Genomic DNA, 16117 nt, shown 5'->3' with positions numbered 1-16117 from the left:
ATAATTGGCTCATCCATGGAAGACAGAGGGTGGTGGTAGACGGAGCATATTCTGCCAGAGGTCAGTGACCAGTGGTGTTCCGCAGGGATCTGTTCTGGGACCCCTGCTCTTTGTGATTTTTATAAATGACTTGGACAAGGATGTGGAAGGGTGGGTTAGTAAGTTTGCAGATGACATGAAGATTGGTGGTGTTATGGATAGTGTAGAAGGTTATAACAGGACATCGATAGGATGCAGAGCTGGGCTGAGAAGTGGAAAAGTGTGAAGTGATACACTTTGAAAGATCGAATTTGAAGGCAGAATACAAGGTTAATGGCAGTACTCTTAGCAGTGTGAAGGAACAGAGGGATCTTGGGGTCCATGTCCATCGGTCCCTCAAGGCTGCCGCGCAGGTCGACAGGGTTGTTAAGGCGGCGTATGGTGTGTTGGCCTTCATTAGCCAGGGGATTGAGTTCAAGAGCCACGAGGTAATGTTGCAGCTCTATAAAACTCTGGTTAGACCACACTTGGAGTATTGTGTTCAGTTCTGATTGCCTCATTTTAGGATGTGGAAGCTTTAGAGAGGATGCAGAGGAGATTTACCAGCGAAAATGGCTAACACGAGGAGGCATAATTTTAAGGTTATTGGAGGAAGGTATCTGGGGGATAGCCGAGGTAAGGTTTGTTTTTTTTTTAAAAAAAAGAGTAGTGGGTGCATGGAACGCACTGCCAGCTGAGGTGGTGGAGGCAGATACACTGGGGACATTTAAGAGACTCTTAGATAGGCATATGGATGATAGAAAAATGGAGGGGTATGTGGGAGGGAGGACATTTAAGAGACTCTTAGATAGGCATATGGATGATAGAAAAATGGAGGGGTATGTGGGAGGGAATGGTTATATTGATCTTACAGTAGGTTAAAAGGCCAGCACAACCTAGTGGGCCAAAGGTCCTGTACTGTAACGTTCTATGTTCCACACAGACAGGACCTGAAGTTAGGATTGAACCCAGGTCACTGGCACTGTGTGCCTGTGGCTCTATTAGCTGTGCCACTGTGCTACCCTGACCCCTGAGCTAAACTGTAAACTTTGCATTAAACTAAAATAAAAGCTGTTTTCCTCCCAACACTGACTTTATTAGGCAAGTTTAATATATTAAAGCATGAACTTGATTGAAGTGGTAGGTTTTAAGGAGTATTCAAAAGGAAGAGACCAAAATAGCTGACATCATAATGATGGAATTCCAGAAACACAGAGCTGGTGGAGTGATTTAAAGTTAGCTATGTGCAAGATTCTGAAACTACAGGGATACAGAGACCTTAGAAAGCTGTGGAGCTGACTAAGGTAACCAAAATTGGAAGAAGATCAAAACATCTTTTTCATTATTTGAATACAATCAAACTAAACATGAGTGGAATTTCCAACACAATCTATTCATGTAATTATTGCAGAGGCTGACTGAAAGGTTACCCTCCAACATAAGAAACAGAATGCTTTCCTTACTTTGAGAGGAATTTTATTACTGATTTCTGTGTGGAAGATGGTCTGGATGAATACCTGCCAAGTGAAGAATCCCAACACTAGAGTGAATATCCAGATATTAATTACAATATCCTGAAAATCATAAAAAGCACTGGAAATTGCTTTTCACCCTTTATCTAAACAGGATTTATATGGTTTTATTAGATAAACAGCAATTATTAATCCACTTTATAAGAGGAGTGAGCACAGGTCTAACTTGGTTCCCCAGTTTTTGTGTGAGGGAATCTTAAGCAGTACTGGGCTCCACTGCTAGACTCAATATGGACTTTGTCAGCAGTGCAAACTAGCAGATTGAGTGTTACGAATCTGTCAATTAGATAGAGTTTGCATTTGAAATCATACATGCAGAAGTCCTGGATTTACTGCAGTTTAAACAGCTAAATGCTGAAGGCAGTGTTCAAAACCACCAGCATTATCGAGGCAGATCCGGCCAATTAAATTATACATAATTAGATGTGCAATATTACAGGGAAGTTTCTACATTTTACAGTCTCTTTTGTACATATCAACAATATTCATGTCCTAGCATGTAAAATTTATATGGATGCAGACAAGCACAGAACAACAATTGTAAATAGATTTTATTTTCTTATAATAACACAACTTGATGATTAAGCTAAAGTATAAAACTGCTTCTTGAACGAATGGCAAGGTAGAATTATAGAAACTGCTTTGAGTTGAAGGTAGCAATTGATATTAATAAAATTATTGTACGTCACTACACTTTCCATGGGCATCCACTTTTGACTCACTGAACAGTAAGCACAAGCAGAAACTGTTACTATAGTAGCACAGTCTCTGTTTTAGTAAGTCATTTATGTCTAATTAATAATGGTGTAAATATGTTCAAAGCAGTTCACATGGTTTGTGTGTCAAATCTGGTGTTAGCATCAAATATGTCAAAAATGGAACAGGATGCATCAACATAGAAATTGATCAGGAAAAATCAAATCAACATCTCCTTAATACTAATAAGAAACAATACACAGCTTCTCTTTATAATTTGATCAATTATATTTATCAAAGTAATTTTCAGAAATATGTATTCTTCAACCAACTCTGAAGTTACACATCAGTATATTAGGGATATACATTCAATGAATTCATATGTAATGCATTTTTCTGCTACTTTAGTAATGGTGTTTAAGTAGGTTAACACCTACTGAAGTGAAAAGAGAACCTTCAGATGCAATAGCCATTTGAATGCTCCCATTCTACAGCCAATGTTTAAATTCTGTCAGCTGCATTTCTTTCACCCACGTACTAAGAGAAAAATCACACACTAAACATCAAAGTTTCCTTCACAATCACACTACCATCAGAAGAGAAAGAATCACTAAAAATAGGTCTCACACTTATAACCATGAAGGCAACAATTCCACTGACTCTAGTTTTGTATTGAAAGAGAAAAAAAATCACACCATCAATGACATCATTACTTTAATCCATAAAAATCTCTACACACATTCTTCTGTCTATTATGAAATTATTATGATAACTAAATGAACTGGCTTGCTACTGTGTAAATGAGTTATGCATCTCCAACATGCAAGTTTCATCTTTTGTCTAGCTCAAGCCAAGGTAATCTCATTAAATGTTACAGCAAACAAGTCATAAATTATGCATTTGCATTCTGAAATCTATTTCTGACAAATATAACACTTCACTGTAGACTTCAACACCATTTATCTACTTTAATCTAAAAATAACTACTTTCCACAAAGAATTTCCACAATTAAAGTTGCTTCAGAATAATACAAACTATCTGATATTCTTCAATAAATATAATAAAGCAGTTGCATTTTGCAAAAATATGACTGGTGAACAAGTATTATGTATCTACAAAGAATTCTTTTCCTTCTTTGTTTCCCCTTCATTGAAACAAAAGGAAAAAAAAATCACTGCTGGGTGCTTCTTTATCAAGATTATTTCCAAATGCAGGACAGGAAATTAGAAACTACAGATTATATTTGCTGAGTATATTCAAGTCAATGATTGATAGATTTTTAGATGTTAACATAATCAAGGTTCATACAGGAAGGAGGTGCTGAAATAAATGCTGGGAAGAATGGCCTACTCCTGCTTCTAGTTCTTATGGTTGTATTGATCAGTAATTTCCAGTATTCCCAATAGATTCTTGGGGCCTTTCTCTGCAGCTGCGCTGGATCCTCAGCGCTTCAACGGGTTATTATTTTCCAATTTCGCAACAACATTTTGCTCTGTTTTGCCTTTTATGATGAGTATAGTTCCCTTTTTTGTTACATCATTGATGTATTCATTTCACTTGATGATTCCTAGCATGTGATCTTATTTAAGACCATGAAATAAGTAACAATCCACTGAATTGTGCTAGTATTTGACATTTGCAGTCTCAAGTATGATGGTAGAATTTATTTCAAAACCTAATGCTAGCAGGATAAAAGTTTGAACAGGCCATTCCTATATACACTGAGGTGAAATACTGCAGTGTTTATTACAATTGTTTGCTTGGCAATAAGTAAAGATAATCAGAAATGTAATGCGAAATGGACTGCAGATGTGTAAGTAAATTCTTTCTATTAAATTTCCTGTGACCAAATGTTCTGTCTACATTAGAATTTCACTAACAATTGAGATCTATAAATAACTTCCAAAGCAACGTGAAAACAAATTCATCTGATTCATCTGCTTAGCCATACACAAGATGAATCAATCTGAATATATTTCAGTGTAGTAGCCATTAATTTAATGGGTGGAAAATACAGAAGTTAGAATGAAAACACTTGATAATTTAAAAGAAATGCAGCTACGAGAGCTTACTTGAGGCCAAGTGTCAATCTATCTGTACCATACATAATCATCCTGAAAATACAATACACTTGACTCATACACTGCTGTGTAAATGTATTTATGAATGACAAGGCTATGGCAAAACCAATATTCTAGCAGCTCATGTTAAGCAGCTATTAGCTTTTACTTGCTATTTTGCTGTGAATAAACTGTCTTTAAACTGAACATTAGTGTAAGAGTAAGTAGCTAAATATACCTCTGTATGAGTCTCCAAATGGTAGGTTTCAAAAATCAGACTTTAGTTCAATCTCTGTTTCATGAAGGAATGGCAGATGCAGTGATTTTTTTTCCCCTTCTAGTTCTAGAATCTGTGTTTAAATTCAGACCTGATTAATGAAATGAAATGAAATTCTCCTTGCAGGCTATACATTAAATGGGTTTAAACATTCTTAATCAGCTTCTATTTGCTTCAGATTTGCCTGCTTATACTTATCCTTTGACAGTAACCTGAGAGCCTGACTCAGCAAAGTTAGTAAGTTGTTTTGTTTTAAGTAACTTAATAAATATTACATCACTGATGGGGAGATACAATCTTCTGGGAGTGATGTCTGGGCATATTCCTGAGTTACAGCAAAAAGAACTTTATTCCCCATATGATTTCTGATGTATCACTGCACTGAGTCTAGGATATTGGCAATGTTTTTTTCCCCAGAGATGAAGATTATTCTACTTCTCAGCACTTGTACATCTCATCACAATGAAATCATCTTCCGCAAACATTCATTTCAAAAGACCTTTGCTGCATCATGTTGAGTTTGTGAAGCTCTTGGAATATACATGTTTTCTTCAGGGTGCTCAGCTCAGTGCATACATACTGATTTCTCAGTGTGCATATTTGCTTTGCAACATTCACGTTCTTTGAAATATATCATAACTTAAAATTTGATTTTTCGCAAATTGCGGTAGTAACTAATTTCAAAATAATTATTGTTCTCTCAATTAATAAACCATATCATTTTAAAACTTAGAACCAGCACCTGTTATTGTAACAGAATGTGTTTCTGCATTCAGATTTCTGCACTGATAAAATTACAATCAAGTTATTTTTTTTAAATCACAGAACACTTTTTACTGTTTAGCAGGTAAACAAGCTGAAGTAATGAATTATATTAACAAAATTCAGTTTTAGGTTTGACCAGTGCTGAGTTCATTCGTCTCAATTGGAATGATAATGGTGTGCAGTGATCGTGTCTTCCAGGCTAGGAAAGCAGAATTAATCAAAGTATCTTCCTTTAATAATCAGCCTGCGGGAAGGATACCGCACGAAGGCAGGATTAATTCATTTAAGTTCCAATCCCACATGGCTGAAAATCTTGCTGCCTTTCTTTTTGTGGGTATGTACACTAAATATGACAGCCAGCGTTAAGGGAATTGTTCTAAGCACTTTCTGGAAAAGTTAGACAAAATTGGTAGAGAATTAAAAATTAGAAAGCAGCTGGCTTGCTTCTGAAACTCAGAATTCTAGTACACATTAATATTCTCTAAAAACAGAATTGTAACTGACAAAACCTATTTGGCTTCAACCTATGCTGTAGACTCTTCATTAGAACTATATTGTAAATAGTTCCATGCCATAAACAACCACAGTTAAAATGATAAGCTTTAGAAATTTATTTCAAAAATAGCAGTCATTCATAGTAACTAACCTTCTAACTGAGATACCCAAGCTCAGTTGTAGTTTTAACTGAGACATGTTTTGTGGTAGTTGCTAACAGATACATTTTCTGCTGAATTATCAACCAGAAGATAAGGAATGAATACTCATCTGTTAATATTGCTAGATATAAATGGAGAAATGGGAAGCTCTTCTTAATTACCTTACAAACATTAGAAAAAGTACATTCAATCCCTTGGGCTTGCTTGGCCATTCGATTAGATCACGATTGATGTAATGCATCAAGCTTTGTTTTCCTGCCTTTACTCGGCGCTCTTTGATACTCTTACCTACACAAAATCTATCTAACTCAGTCTTAGAAAGTACCAGTGCAGACAGAGTTCCTAATTGCTGCTACAGCTATGTGTGAAAAGCATTCTTCTGGTTTTAACCTCTGATTTTCAGATTGTGTCATTTATTCATGATTTCACCACCAGAGGAAATAAATTCTCTTTGTTACCCTACCAAATTCTATTTGACATTTTAAACACCTCAATCAGATTATCCCTCAAGCTCTAATCCTCAAATGGATAGAAGATAAACTTTATACAACCTGCCCTCATAATTTAACTGTTTAAATTTCAGTGTTATTCTGATGAATCTGTGCCTATTGCCCTTCCTGAATTTTGGTGTTCAAAATCAGAACAATATAGAAATCAAGGCTCCAGGCATATTCAGGGTAACTTCCTCACTTCACAGGCTTGAGGTAAAAGCAAACCTTCCATTTCATATTTGACGACTGTTTGTACCTGTTCATTGCTTTGTGGCATTTTATTTACTTAGAAGTACAAATTTCACAGCTCCTAAACATTGTCCATGAAAATAATATTTCACTTTTCTTTGTCAAATTCAAAGTTGATAACCCAAGCCTTCCTCACCTTGTACTTCATTTGCCAAAGTTTTTGCCCACTCGTATTACGCATGTTCCTTTGAAACCAACTACTTGTATCTGTACTGCTTAATGCCCTTCCAAACTTCGTGTCATGTGCAAAAATCCAAGCCATTAACAAACATAGCAGAAAGTCAAGGTCCAACATCTAATCTCATCCTACCAGAGTGTCTTCCCATTATATCCATTCTCTATTCCTGGAATCCAAACCGAGTAGGGTCCCATTTTTACTTATGAGTGCAAGTGGTTTGCTAGTTCAGTAGTATTGATAGGATGCTTGCCTGAAACCTTTAGACAAAGATGTATTCCTTAACTTTCATGAATACTGGATGTTTACTGTAGTCCTGGAAAGTGCCAATTCTTTGCCCAGCTGTGATATAGACAACAACAGGTACATTAGATATTCTGCTATTGGAGAAATTGATCTTGTCTGTTTTATTCTGATTTAACTAAGCCCCCATGTAGTTTGATTGATTTAGGACATTACTAAGGAGGGTCCTTGTTGTGCTTGTACCTAATTTGTGCCATATTAATTTCACAAGCTAAATAAGCTATGTTGGAATTACGGCTAACATTTCAATCATCCACAGTAGGAAAACTGTCTCAAAATGCCAGCTCCTGGATTCACAGTAGATAAATTCAATACCTCACTCTGACTTTTAACTAATTAAGAAAAATGCTTATTACACATTACATTAATTAACTATTGTGACTATGACTGAAATTGCTGGAAAAAACAGATTGGCAGAATGACTTGAAAAATATCTGCACTATCACAAGATTTTAATCAAAAACTCTTGTCGCAGTAGCAAATGGAAATTTATTGTTATAAAAGGCGCAAGATAGTATTGGCATAACCCATGTTTAAACTTAGTTTCTTTAGTTTTCTCTAGCTCTACTTGTCTACTTTCTTACCACAACACAGCAGGAGGCCATTTAGCCCATCAGGTCTATGCTAACTCTCCGCAGAACAGTCGTATTCCTCACATTCTTCTTCTCTTTCGTTTCCCATACCCCAACAACTATTCTCTCTCCTGTGCTTTTTGCCCACATTGTGGGGCAAATTCCCATAACCAATTAATCTACCAGTTAATTTTTGGGATGTGGGTGCAAACTGGAGGTCTGGGAGAAACCCACACAGAATATGCAAAGTCGACACAGGCAGCACCCAAGATTGAGATGCAACTCAGCTCCTTGGAGCAATGAAGGCAGTAAGATTGACTGCTGTACCACCATACAGTGAGTTTAGTTTCTTTTGTGTTTTTCATCTAAGACACTGCCTATTGAACTTCAGACAATTACAATATTGTTTCCATTCAGTTAGGTTCAATATTTTAAACTGATGCTGTGTGCATTCATTTCATAAAATTTCCTGGCATAAGAACAATTTACAAGTAGAGATTAGTTCCAGATATTGTAGTTAAAAAAAAACTTTTCTTTATCCTACCATCTTTGCGATAGTATATGACATTCACTTTCCTTTCTTCTGAGCCAAGCAGAGCTTGAGCAATCTGGGCAATAGCATTCCGCTTGCTTTCTGGACCATGCAGGAAATCACATGTACAAGGCTTCTGCATGATATCCGGCCTCGAGAAGCCAGTCATTTCACAAAATCCATCATTGCAGTAAATAATTGCACAGTTCTGTACCCTTGCATTGGCAATGATGAATTTTCTATCTGTGAAGAAAGAAAAAATAAATGAAGATATAATACACCAGTGAGTTGTTGCAATTCTTGGCCAATGGCTAGCAAGCCATCATCAGTAACAAGTGACATTGTAGACAATCTGTATTATAAGGCTTTTTACAGGAAGCTTTTATAGCTTGCAAATTTTATTAAATCCTTAAAATATCTGTAGATAAAATATATATTTAATACTTAAATGATAATCACTTGTAAGCATTAATGAAACGAAATTTCAATAATAACTATACTCATTTTAATATTCACAATTGAGGATATTAAAATGAGTATACCAACTGTAAAGTGAAAGCCATCTGAAAAAATTCAACTTTTTTTCCCCCCTGTTCAGTAACACATGGAATAATAAACTGAGGAATGGGACATTATTCTTCTGTGTACTCATTGATGGCACAGTTGAAGAATAGTGTCAATCTTGTCAAGAGAGCATTCCATTCCAAGTCAGGGCTAAATATGCCTCTGATCTATTCTGAACGCAACTGAACAAATAAAAGTTGGAACAAATATGCAACAAAATTAAAAGTTAAAAGTAGTCTCGATTACCTAGTTAGAATAATTTACAAATATACATGTTTACTTAAAATGCAGTTCATTTCAAATTCTGCTCCACCTTTCTCTATGTGAAAGTATGCTGTAGATTTATAAAACTAATTTTCCTCTCTCCATTGGTTTTCACATTATATTGACAATGCCCTTGTGGATTTCCACATTGTGTAATTGGAAGCATAACAAGGAAGCACGTTCTCCATCTTAAAATTATGCTTAAACACTCAGAGATTTATACTTAGTGGAGGCTAGATCAGCTATATGATTATCAAGAGTTAGATTTTTTGAAAAAAAAGCTGAAATTTCTTTATTATATCCAATTTCCAATCCTTCCCTACTAACTTCCCATGCCCACACACATTGCAACAAGAGCAAGAATCAGATGCAAGCACAGGTACAAGGTCAATTATGGAGAATGTCATCTGTTGTGGAGGAATAGTGATGATTCTCAAAGTCTGACAACTTGATGTGATTCTGATTTTTGTTATCACAGTTGGTCTCACTTGAACTTTCACCTTAAACCTGAATATCCTGGATTCAACAGTGATCTCTGGTAACCATCATTGGAAACAGATACAACTTCAATTTGAGGAAGGATCATTTTTGAGACAAGGATGATCCATACTTCCTTCCTTGCAGGAAAGTTGTTGTTGTCCTGGTTTTGGTACATTGACTAGAGGGATTATTGATTGTGGGAATGTTCTTTGGTAATTGGTCAAGCTCCACAAGAAGCTGGCAAGTTAATCAAGGCTACAATATCAACATCGTACTGCACAGTGGAAAATCCTAGATTTGAGATAAGACATTAAACCAAGGTTGCCCATTCAGGTGAACCGAACAGATCCCAAGGTATTAACTGAGGAAGAACAGAGAAGTTCTCTCTGTGCTTTGGCAAACATTTGACACTTAATTTACACGAATAAAAATAGATTCATTCTAATTGTTGTTAAAGGATTATCCAATTGTAAAATGGATTTTAAAGTTGTCTATAATAAACTTTGAATGATTAACTCATTGACTTTTGTATATCCTGGAGACATGACAAAAAACTGCCAGTTTCTTTTATTATTTGATTCAATGGAATACATGCCCATAAAATAAAAAAAGGATAACATTATAAATGTGCATTTCCCCGTCAGTAACTTTGTGGAGAAAATATCTTTAATGCATAACAGCTAATGTGTGATTGTAAGAATCTACCCATGTTCCAGATGACCTATGGAGCCTTCAGCTTCAATTCTCAAGATTACTCACTGAGCTCGTGAATTCCCAATTTTTGAACTACTTAAATATGACTATGCACCTACACTATGACACTTGTATTTTTCATACTATCTAATGTCATCCCACACAATATTTGATGTTTGTAGTAACAGTTTCTGCCAGGATAAACCCAGCAACATTAGGAATTTAGCACACTGGAAAATATTCAATGGGCACCCATTATGAATACAATGTAAAAATTTGTTCATGTACAAATTTGTTCATTTTATTTTAAATGTGCTGAAGCAGAGCAGAAATATCAATTATGGCATGAATCTTAAAATCGGCTTGCTGTATGTGACAACGACCTCTGGCCAGTATTGGGTTCTGATTAAAGGCGATTAACTTGAATTGTTAACTTTGTTTCCTTCTCTGTGGATACTGCATTTACTGAGCACTTCCAGCATTTTCTGTTTATATTTCAGATTTCCAATGGTTGTGGTATTTTACTTTTGTAAATTTTAAACTAAAATACATTATTTAATTATGAAGAAAATTGTATGGAAAATTGATGAAGTACATTGCTAATTGAGGAAGAATATTGCATTTAACTAGATTATTTTCAACTAAGCACCTCCCACGTTATCTCACTAAAATATGTCCTTCTTTAAAAATGTTTGTTTGATTATTTTCTACATAGAATCATAGAGCTGTAAAGCACAGAAATGGGCCTATCAATCTACACTGACCTTTATGCCCACCTACACCAATCCTATTTGCCCTCATTAGGTCCATAACTTTCTATGCCAGTCCTGGTCCAACCACATTGATGCCACGGCCAAGGAAGCTCACCAGAGCCTCTGCTTCCTTAGGAGGCTAAAGAAATTTGGTGTATTCCCTTTGACACTCACCAAGTTTTATCAATGCACCATAGAAAGCATCCCATCTGGATGCATCATGGCTTGGTATGGCAACTGCTTTGCCTGTGACAGCAAGAAAGTGAAGAGAGTCATGGACTTCTATCCCACTGTTATAAGACTGTTGAATAGTACAAGAAGATGGATTCATGACCTCACAATCTACCGTGTTATCATCTTGCACCTTATTGTCTGCCTACACTGCAATTTCTCTGTAGCTGTTACACTTTGTTCTGCATTCTGTTACTGTCTTACCTTGTACTACCTCAATGCACTGTGTAATGAATTGATCTGTATGAACGGTATGCAAGACAAGTTTTTCACTGTACCTCAGTACAAGAGACAATAATAAACCAATTGCAATGCCTTGCCTCTTAAGGTGCCTGTCTAAACGTCTTTTAAACATAGTGATTTTATCTGACTCCACTATCTCATATGGTTGCAAGTTCCAGATATCAACCACTCTGTGTAAAGAACTTTCCTCTCAAATCCCCTTTAAAACTCCTTCCTCTCATGTTAAGCTTATTTGCTTTAGATACTCCAACCATGGGGGGAAATAAAGATTCTGATCATCTACCCTATCTATGCCACCTATAATTTTACTTACCTCTATCAGGTCTCCTGTCAGCCTCCTTCACTCCAGTGGGGAAAACGAAAAACAGCCGCTACAATTTCCCCCATAATTAAAGTCCTCCAATCCAGGCAACATCCTGGTGAAACTCGTCTACAATCTCTCCATTGCAACTACATCCTTTCTATAGTGTGGCATCCAGAACTCTACACAATACTCCAAGTGCAGTGTAACCAGTTTTTTGTAAAGTTGCAACATAACATCAGACATTCCATGCCCTGACCTATAAAGACAAGCATGCCATATGCCTTCTTCACCACCCTATTTATCAGTGTTGCCACTTGTAGGGAACTATGGACTTGAATTAAAGGTTTCTCTGTTCATCAACATTGCTTAGAGCACTACCATTTACTGTATATGATCTATATCTATTTGACTTCCCAAAATACATAACCTCACACTTGTCGGGATTAAATTCCATCTGCCAATGCTCTACACAACTTTTCATCTGATCTACATTCTGTTGTAACCTTAGGTAATCTTCCTCACTATTCACAAGACCCCAACAACTTTTGTGCCATCTGCAAACTGACTGATAACAACTAGGATGCATCATGAGCAACAAGGGTCCCATCACCAATTCCTGTGGTATACCACTTCTCAAGACTACCCATCAGATAAGCATGCTTCAATCACTACCCTCCAGCCCCATCACCAAGCCAATTTTGAATCCAATTAGCTAGCTAGCCTAGGATCCCATATAGGTCCTTGTCAAATGCCTTAATATAGATAACATCTACTGTCCTGCCTTCATCAATCTTCTCTGTTACCTCCTCAAAAAACTCAATCATATTAGTGAGACAGGGTTTTCCCTGCATAAAGCTATGCTGATTATCTCTGTTCAGCCTCTGCCTACCCAAATGTACCTAAACTCTATCCCTGCCTGTAGTTTCCTGGCTTATCCTTGCTGCCCTTCTTATATAAAGAAACAGTGTTAACTATGCTCCAGTCTTCTGGCACCTCACCTGTGACCTATCAAAGATGCAAAAATCTAAATCAGGGCCCCAGCTATCTCTTACCTTGCTTCTCATAGCAACCTAGGATAGATCTCGCCTGGCCCAGGGGATTTATTGGCCCTTATGTGCCCCATAAACATCAACAACCTCCTCCTTCTTAATACTGAATTGCTCCAGGTTATCCACATATCCCTCCCTGAACTCACTATAAACCGAGTCCTTCTTCTTGATGAGAAGTATTCATTTTGGACCTCACCCACATTATCTGGCTCCACACATTGGTCTTTTATGGGACCCAAGTGGCTATCCTCTTGCTCCTGATATATAAAATCTCTTGGGATTCTCCTAAATCTTACTTGCTAAAGATATTTCATGACCCTTTTTGCTCTCCTAATTTCTTTTTTAAATTCTCTCCTGCACACTGTGTTCCTCAACAGAATCTGTTGATCCTAATTGCTTATACCTGCCACATGTCTCCTTTTTCCCCAATCAAACCTTCAACATCCTTTGTCATCCAAGGTTTACTTAATCTTGTCATCTTTGCCTTCACCCTCACTGGAGCATGCTGGCCCTGAACTCTTACTAACTCTCTTTTAAAAGACTTTCACTTGTCTGTTAATGAGTTACTCACAATCATCTGCCCCAATCTGCCTTTGCCAGGTCCTCTCTTACATTACTGAAATCAACCTTCCTCAAATTCAAGACCAACCTTATCCTTTTCCATAAATACCTTGAAACTTACAGAATTATGGCCACAGTTGCCAAAGTGTTTCCCATTGACACTTCCACCACTTGCCCAGTTTCATTTCCAAAGATAAGATCAAGTACTGCCCTGTCCCTGTTAGGACATGTTGTCTTATAGATGTTTCTAAGATGCACTTAACAAATCTCACCCCATCTAAGACTCTTGCACTAAGGTAATGCTAGTCAATATTGAGAAAGTTTAAAGCCCCCACTGATATAAACCTATTGCACTTAAAAGATCCTTTGATTTGCTTGCATGCGTTTCTAATTCCAGCCGAATATTGGAAGGCCTATAGTATAACCCCAGCAAAGTGATCACCCCTCTCTTATTCCTAAGTTCTACTCATATGGTCTCATTGGATGATCCATATCCTATAACATTAAGCTGCCAGTCCTGCCCTTCTCTCAATCACATTTGTGACTGTAATATCATCATTCCAAATGTTGATACATGCTCCAAGCTCATCTGACTTAACTGTGAAACTCCTTGCATTAACATTGATGTTGTTGAGCCTATAAGCCTTCCCTGCAAGGATATTGATCCCCCTCCCATTTAGGTGCAACTTGCCCTCCTTGTACATGTCACACCTACCCCAGAAGCAACAACAATGATCCAAGTACTAAATCCCTCCTCCGCATTTATTTACAATAAAAGTTATAGAGTTGTAGAAGGCATTTGCATGCATCTAGCAACATGAGTGTATATCCATTACTTAAACTGAAGCATGAACAATATCTGACTAATCCTAATTTGTGGAAAGGAATCACCTTCACTACATTAGAAATATCATTAATTTTGGTTGTTGCAGTGTCGTATTCTACTGAGTAGTTTGATCAGCAGTAATAACAAGACCTTACTATTAAAATCACACAGAAATGATGATTGGCTGAGTTAATGAGAACTGAGGGTGTGGTGAAGAGTTCCAGACACTATAGAAAACCAAAGCAGGAAAAGGTAAAGTCACAATGACACTCCAGAAAATTAGTCTGCAACATTGACAAAGATCAAGCATTAACAACTTTTCCAAGCCCTGTAGCATTGTAAACTCCTTTGTGAGCAACATTTAAGTGTGTCAGTGGTGAAACTTCCTGCTTGGCCCATTACAACAAGCACTGATCTGTCAGGACTCAGGAGATCCAACTGCTGTGCACCTGTTGGTGACTGGGAAGCCAGCCAACTGTGTCACGTGGGAAGGGACCAAAAGCTTGAGTGCTTTTTCACAACCTAAATAAAACTTCAGAATGCACTGAAAAAGGAGAATGACTGAGATGTGTTCAAAACAACAGGCAGCTGAAACAGGCTTGCACAATATTGGTTTGTTTATGGGGCTTCAATCTAATCTAGGTTTGCAATGTTCCTCCCACTGATTATTTTACAGGCCCCTTCAGAACAGTCTCTACCCAATTACTAGGATGCATTCTCCCACAGATGAAGCTGTTGACAGCAATCAGCAATGGACTTACTCAGAAACAGCCAAGGTTGCCAAAGTGTGAAACAGAAGGGGAAAATTAGTATTGAAGCAGGAGTGAGGTTTTAAAACAAGGGTTAAGAAACTCTTCTTGATATCTAACAATACAGTAATTTATCAGAAATGGTTGGTGCTGAAATAGGGAAAAAATGTTCCATGCTTTGTAATAACACTTCTTACATTAATGATCTTGAATATTCGACACCTCCAAAATTAATTTCAGAGGACTTTTAGGTGAACAATGTAGCATGGTGTTTGATGACTAAAATCATAGGGCAGACTTCTGCATACAGAAGAATGTGCTATTCCTAGCTTTCCTCTGACAGGTATGCCAACATTGAAACCCAGTCAACTTCCTTGTAATGTCTATCAAGTTGACGTCATGAGATTTAGATGTTGATGCTTTTTCACGCTTTCATAAGTAATGGCAAAGAAATCTATAATAAAACCAGAAAATATTGGAAACACCCAGCAGATCGGGCAGCACTTGTGGAGAGAGGAACAGAGTAAACGTTTGAGGTTGATACCCTTTCTTCAGAATTAGAAGGAATTAATGTATTCCCTGTTCATTCACATAATATTTGATGAACTTGTGTTCACATTCAAAGAACTTACATTCAGTATAGGTCAATGGTTCTATAAGCCAACTTATTTCGTTTACGCAAACACATTATACTGGCAATTTTATGCTCCTGATTCATATCCCGAAACATGGACTAACGTTGCCAAACCCTTAACAGTCATAAAGGGAAAGTGCACATTATTTGTATTTATCTGGACTAGTTCTAACCTTGGTACCAAATCCTAAGAGGTAAATCCACTGTACCACTCAAATCACCTTGCAGTGATAAACGGTACAACTTTGTTTTTAAGTACAGTGCCATTAGAATAAAATAATTTCTCCCACTGTTTTATATAGAAGCACATGACATGTACTCTTCACTTGTCAGGGAGTACTATTTTCAATGTTCAGTTTGTATTTATGCTCTTTCAAATTAGAGTTTATTCCTCGATACTGGTTTGTATCGTCGCCTGGTGGGACCAATGTTAAATTATA

At 37.0% G+C, this 16117-nt stretch overlaps 1 protein-coding gene across 1 annotated transcript in view; it reads right to left on the bottom strand.

Moving 5' to 3' along the window:
- LOC127568975 (potassium voltage-gated channel subfamily H member 7-like) overlaps nucleotides 1–16117 on the bottom strand; it is a 361581-nt gene that overhangs the window by 342543 nt on the left and 2921 nt on the right. Inside the window, exon 3 of the mRNA XM_052013243.1 lies at nucleotides 8340–8570. Within this exon, the coding sequence (XP_051869203.1) occupies nucleotides 8340–8570 (231 nt within the window). The remainder of the gene's footprint in view (nucleotides 1–8339; nucleotides 8571–16117) is intronic.

Source organism: Pristis pectinata, chromosome 1, assembly GCF_009764475.1.
Source record: "Pristis pectinata isolate sPriPec2 chromosome 1, sPriPec2.1.pri, whole genome shotgun sequence".
In the NCBI taxonomy this organism is placed as follows: domain Eukaryota; kingdom Metazoa; phylum Chordata; class Chondrichthyes; order Rhinopristiformes; family Pristidae; genus Pristis; species Pristis pectinata.
The sequence above is the reverse complement of the archived record's forward strand: the minus strand, read 5'-3'. Positions and strand labels throughout refer to the sequence as shown.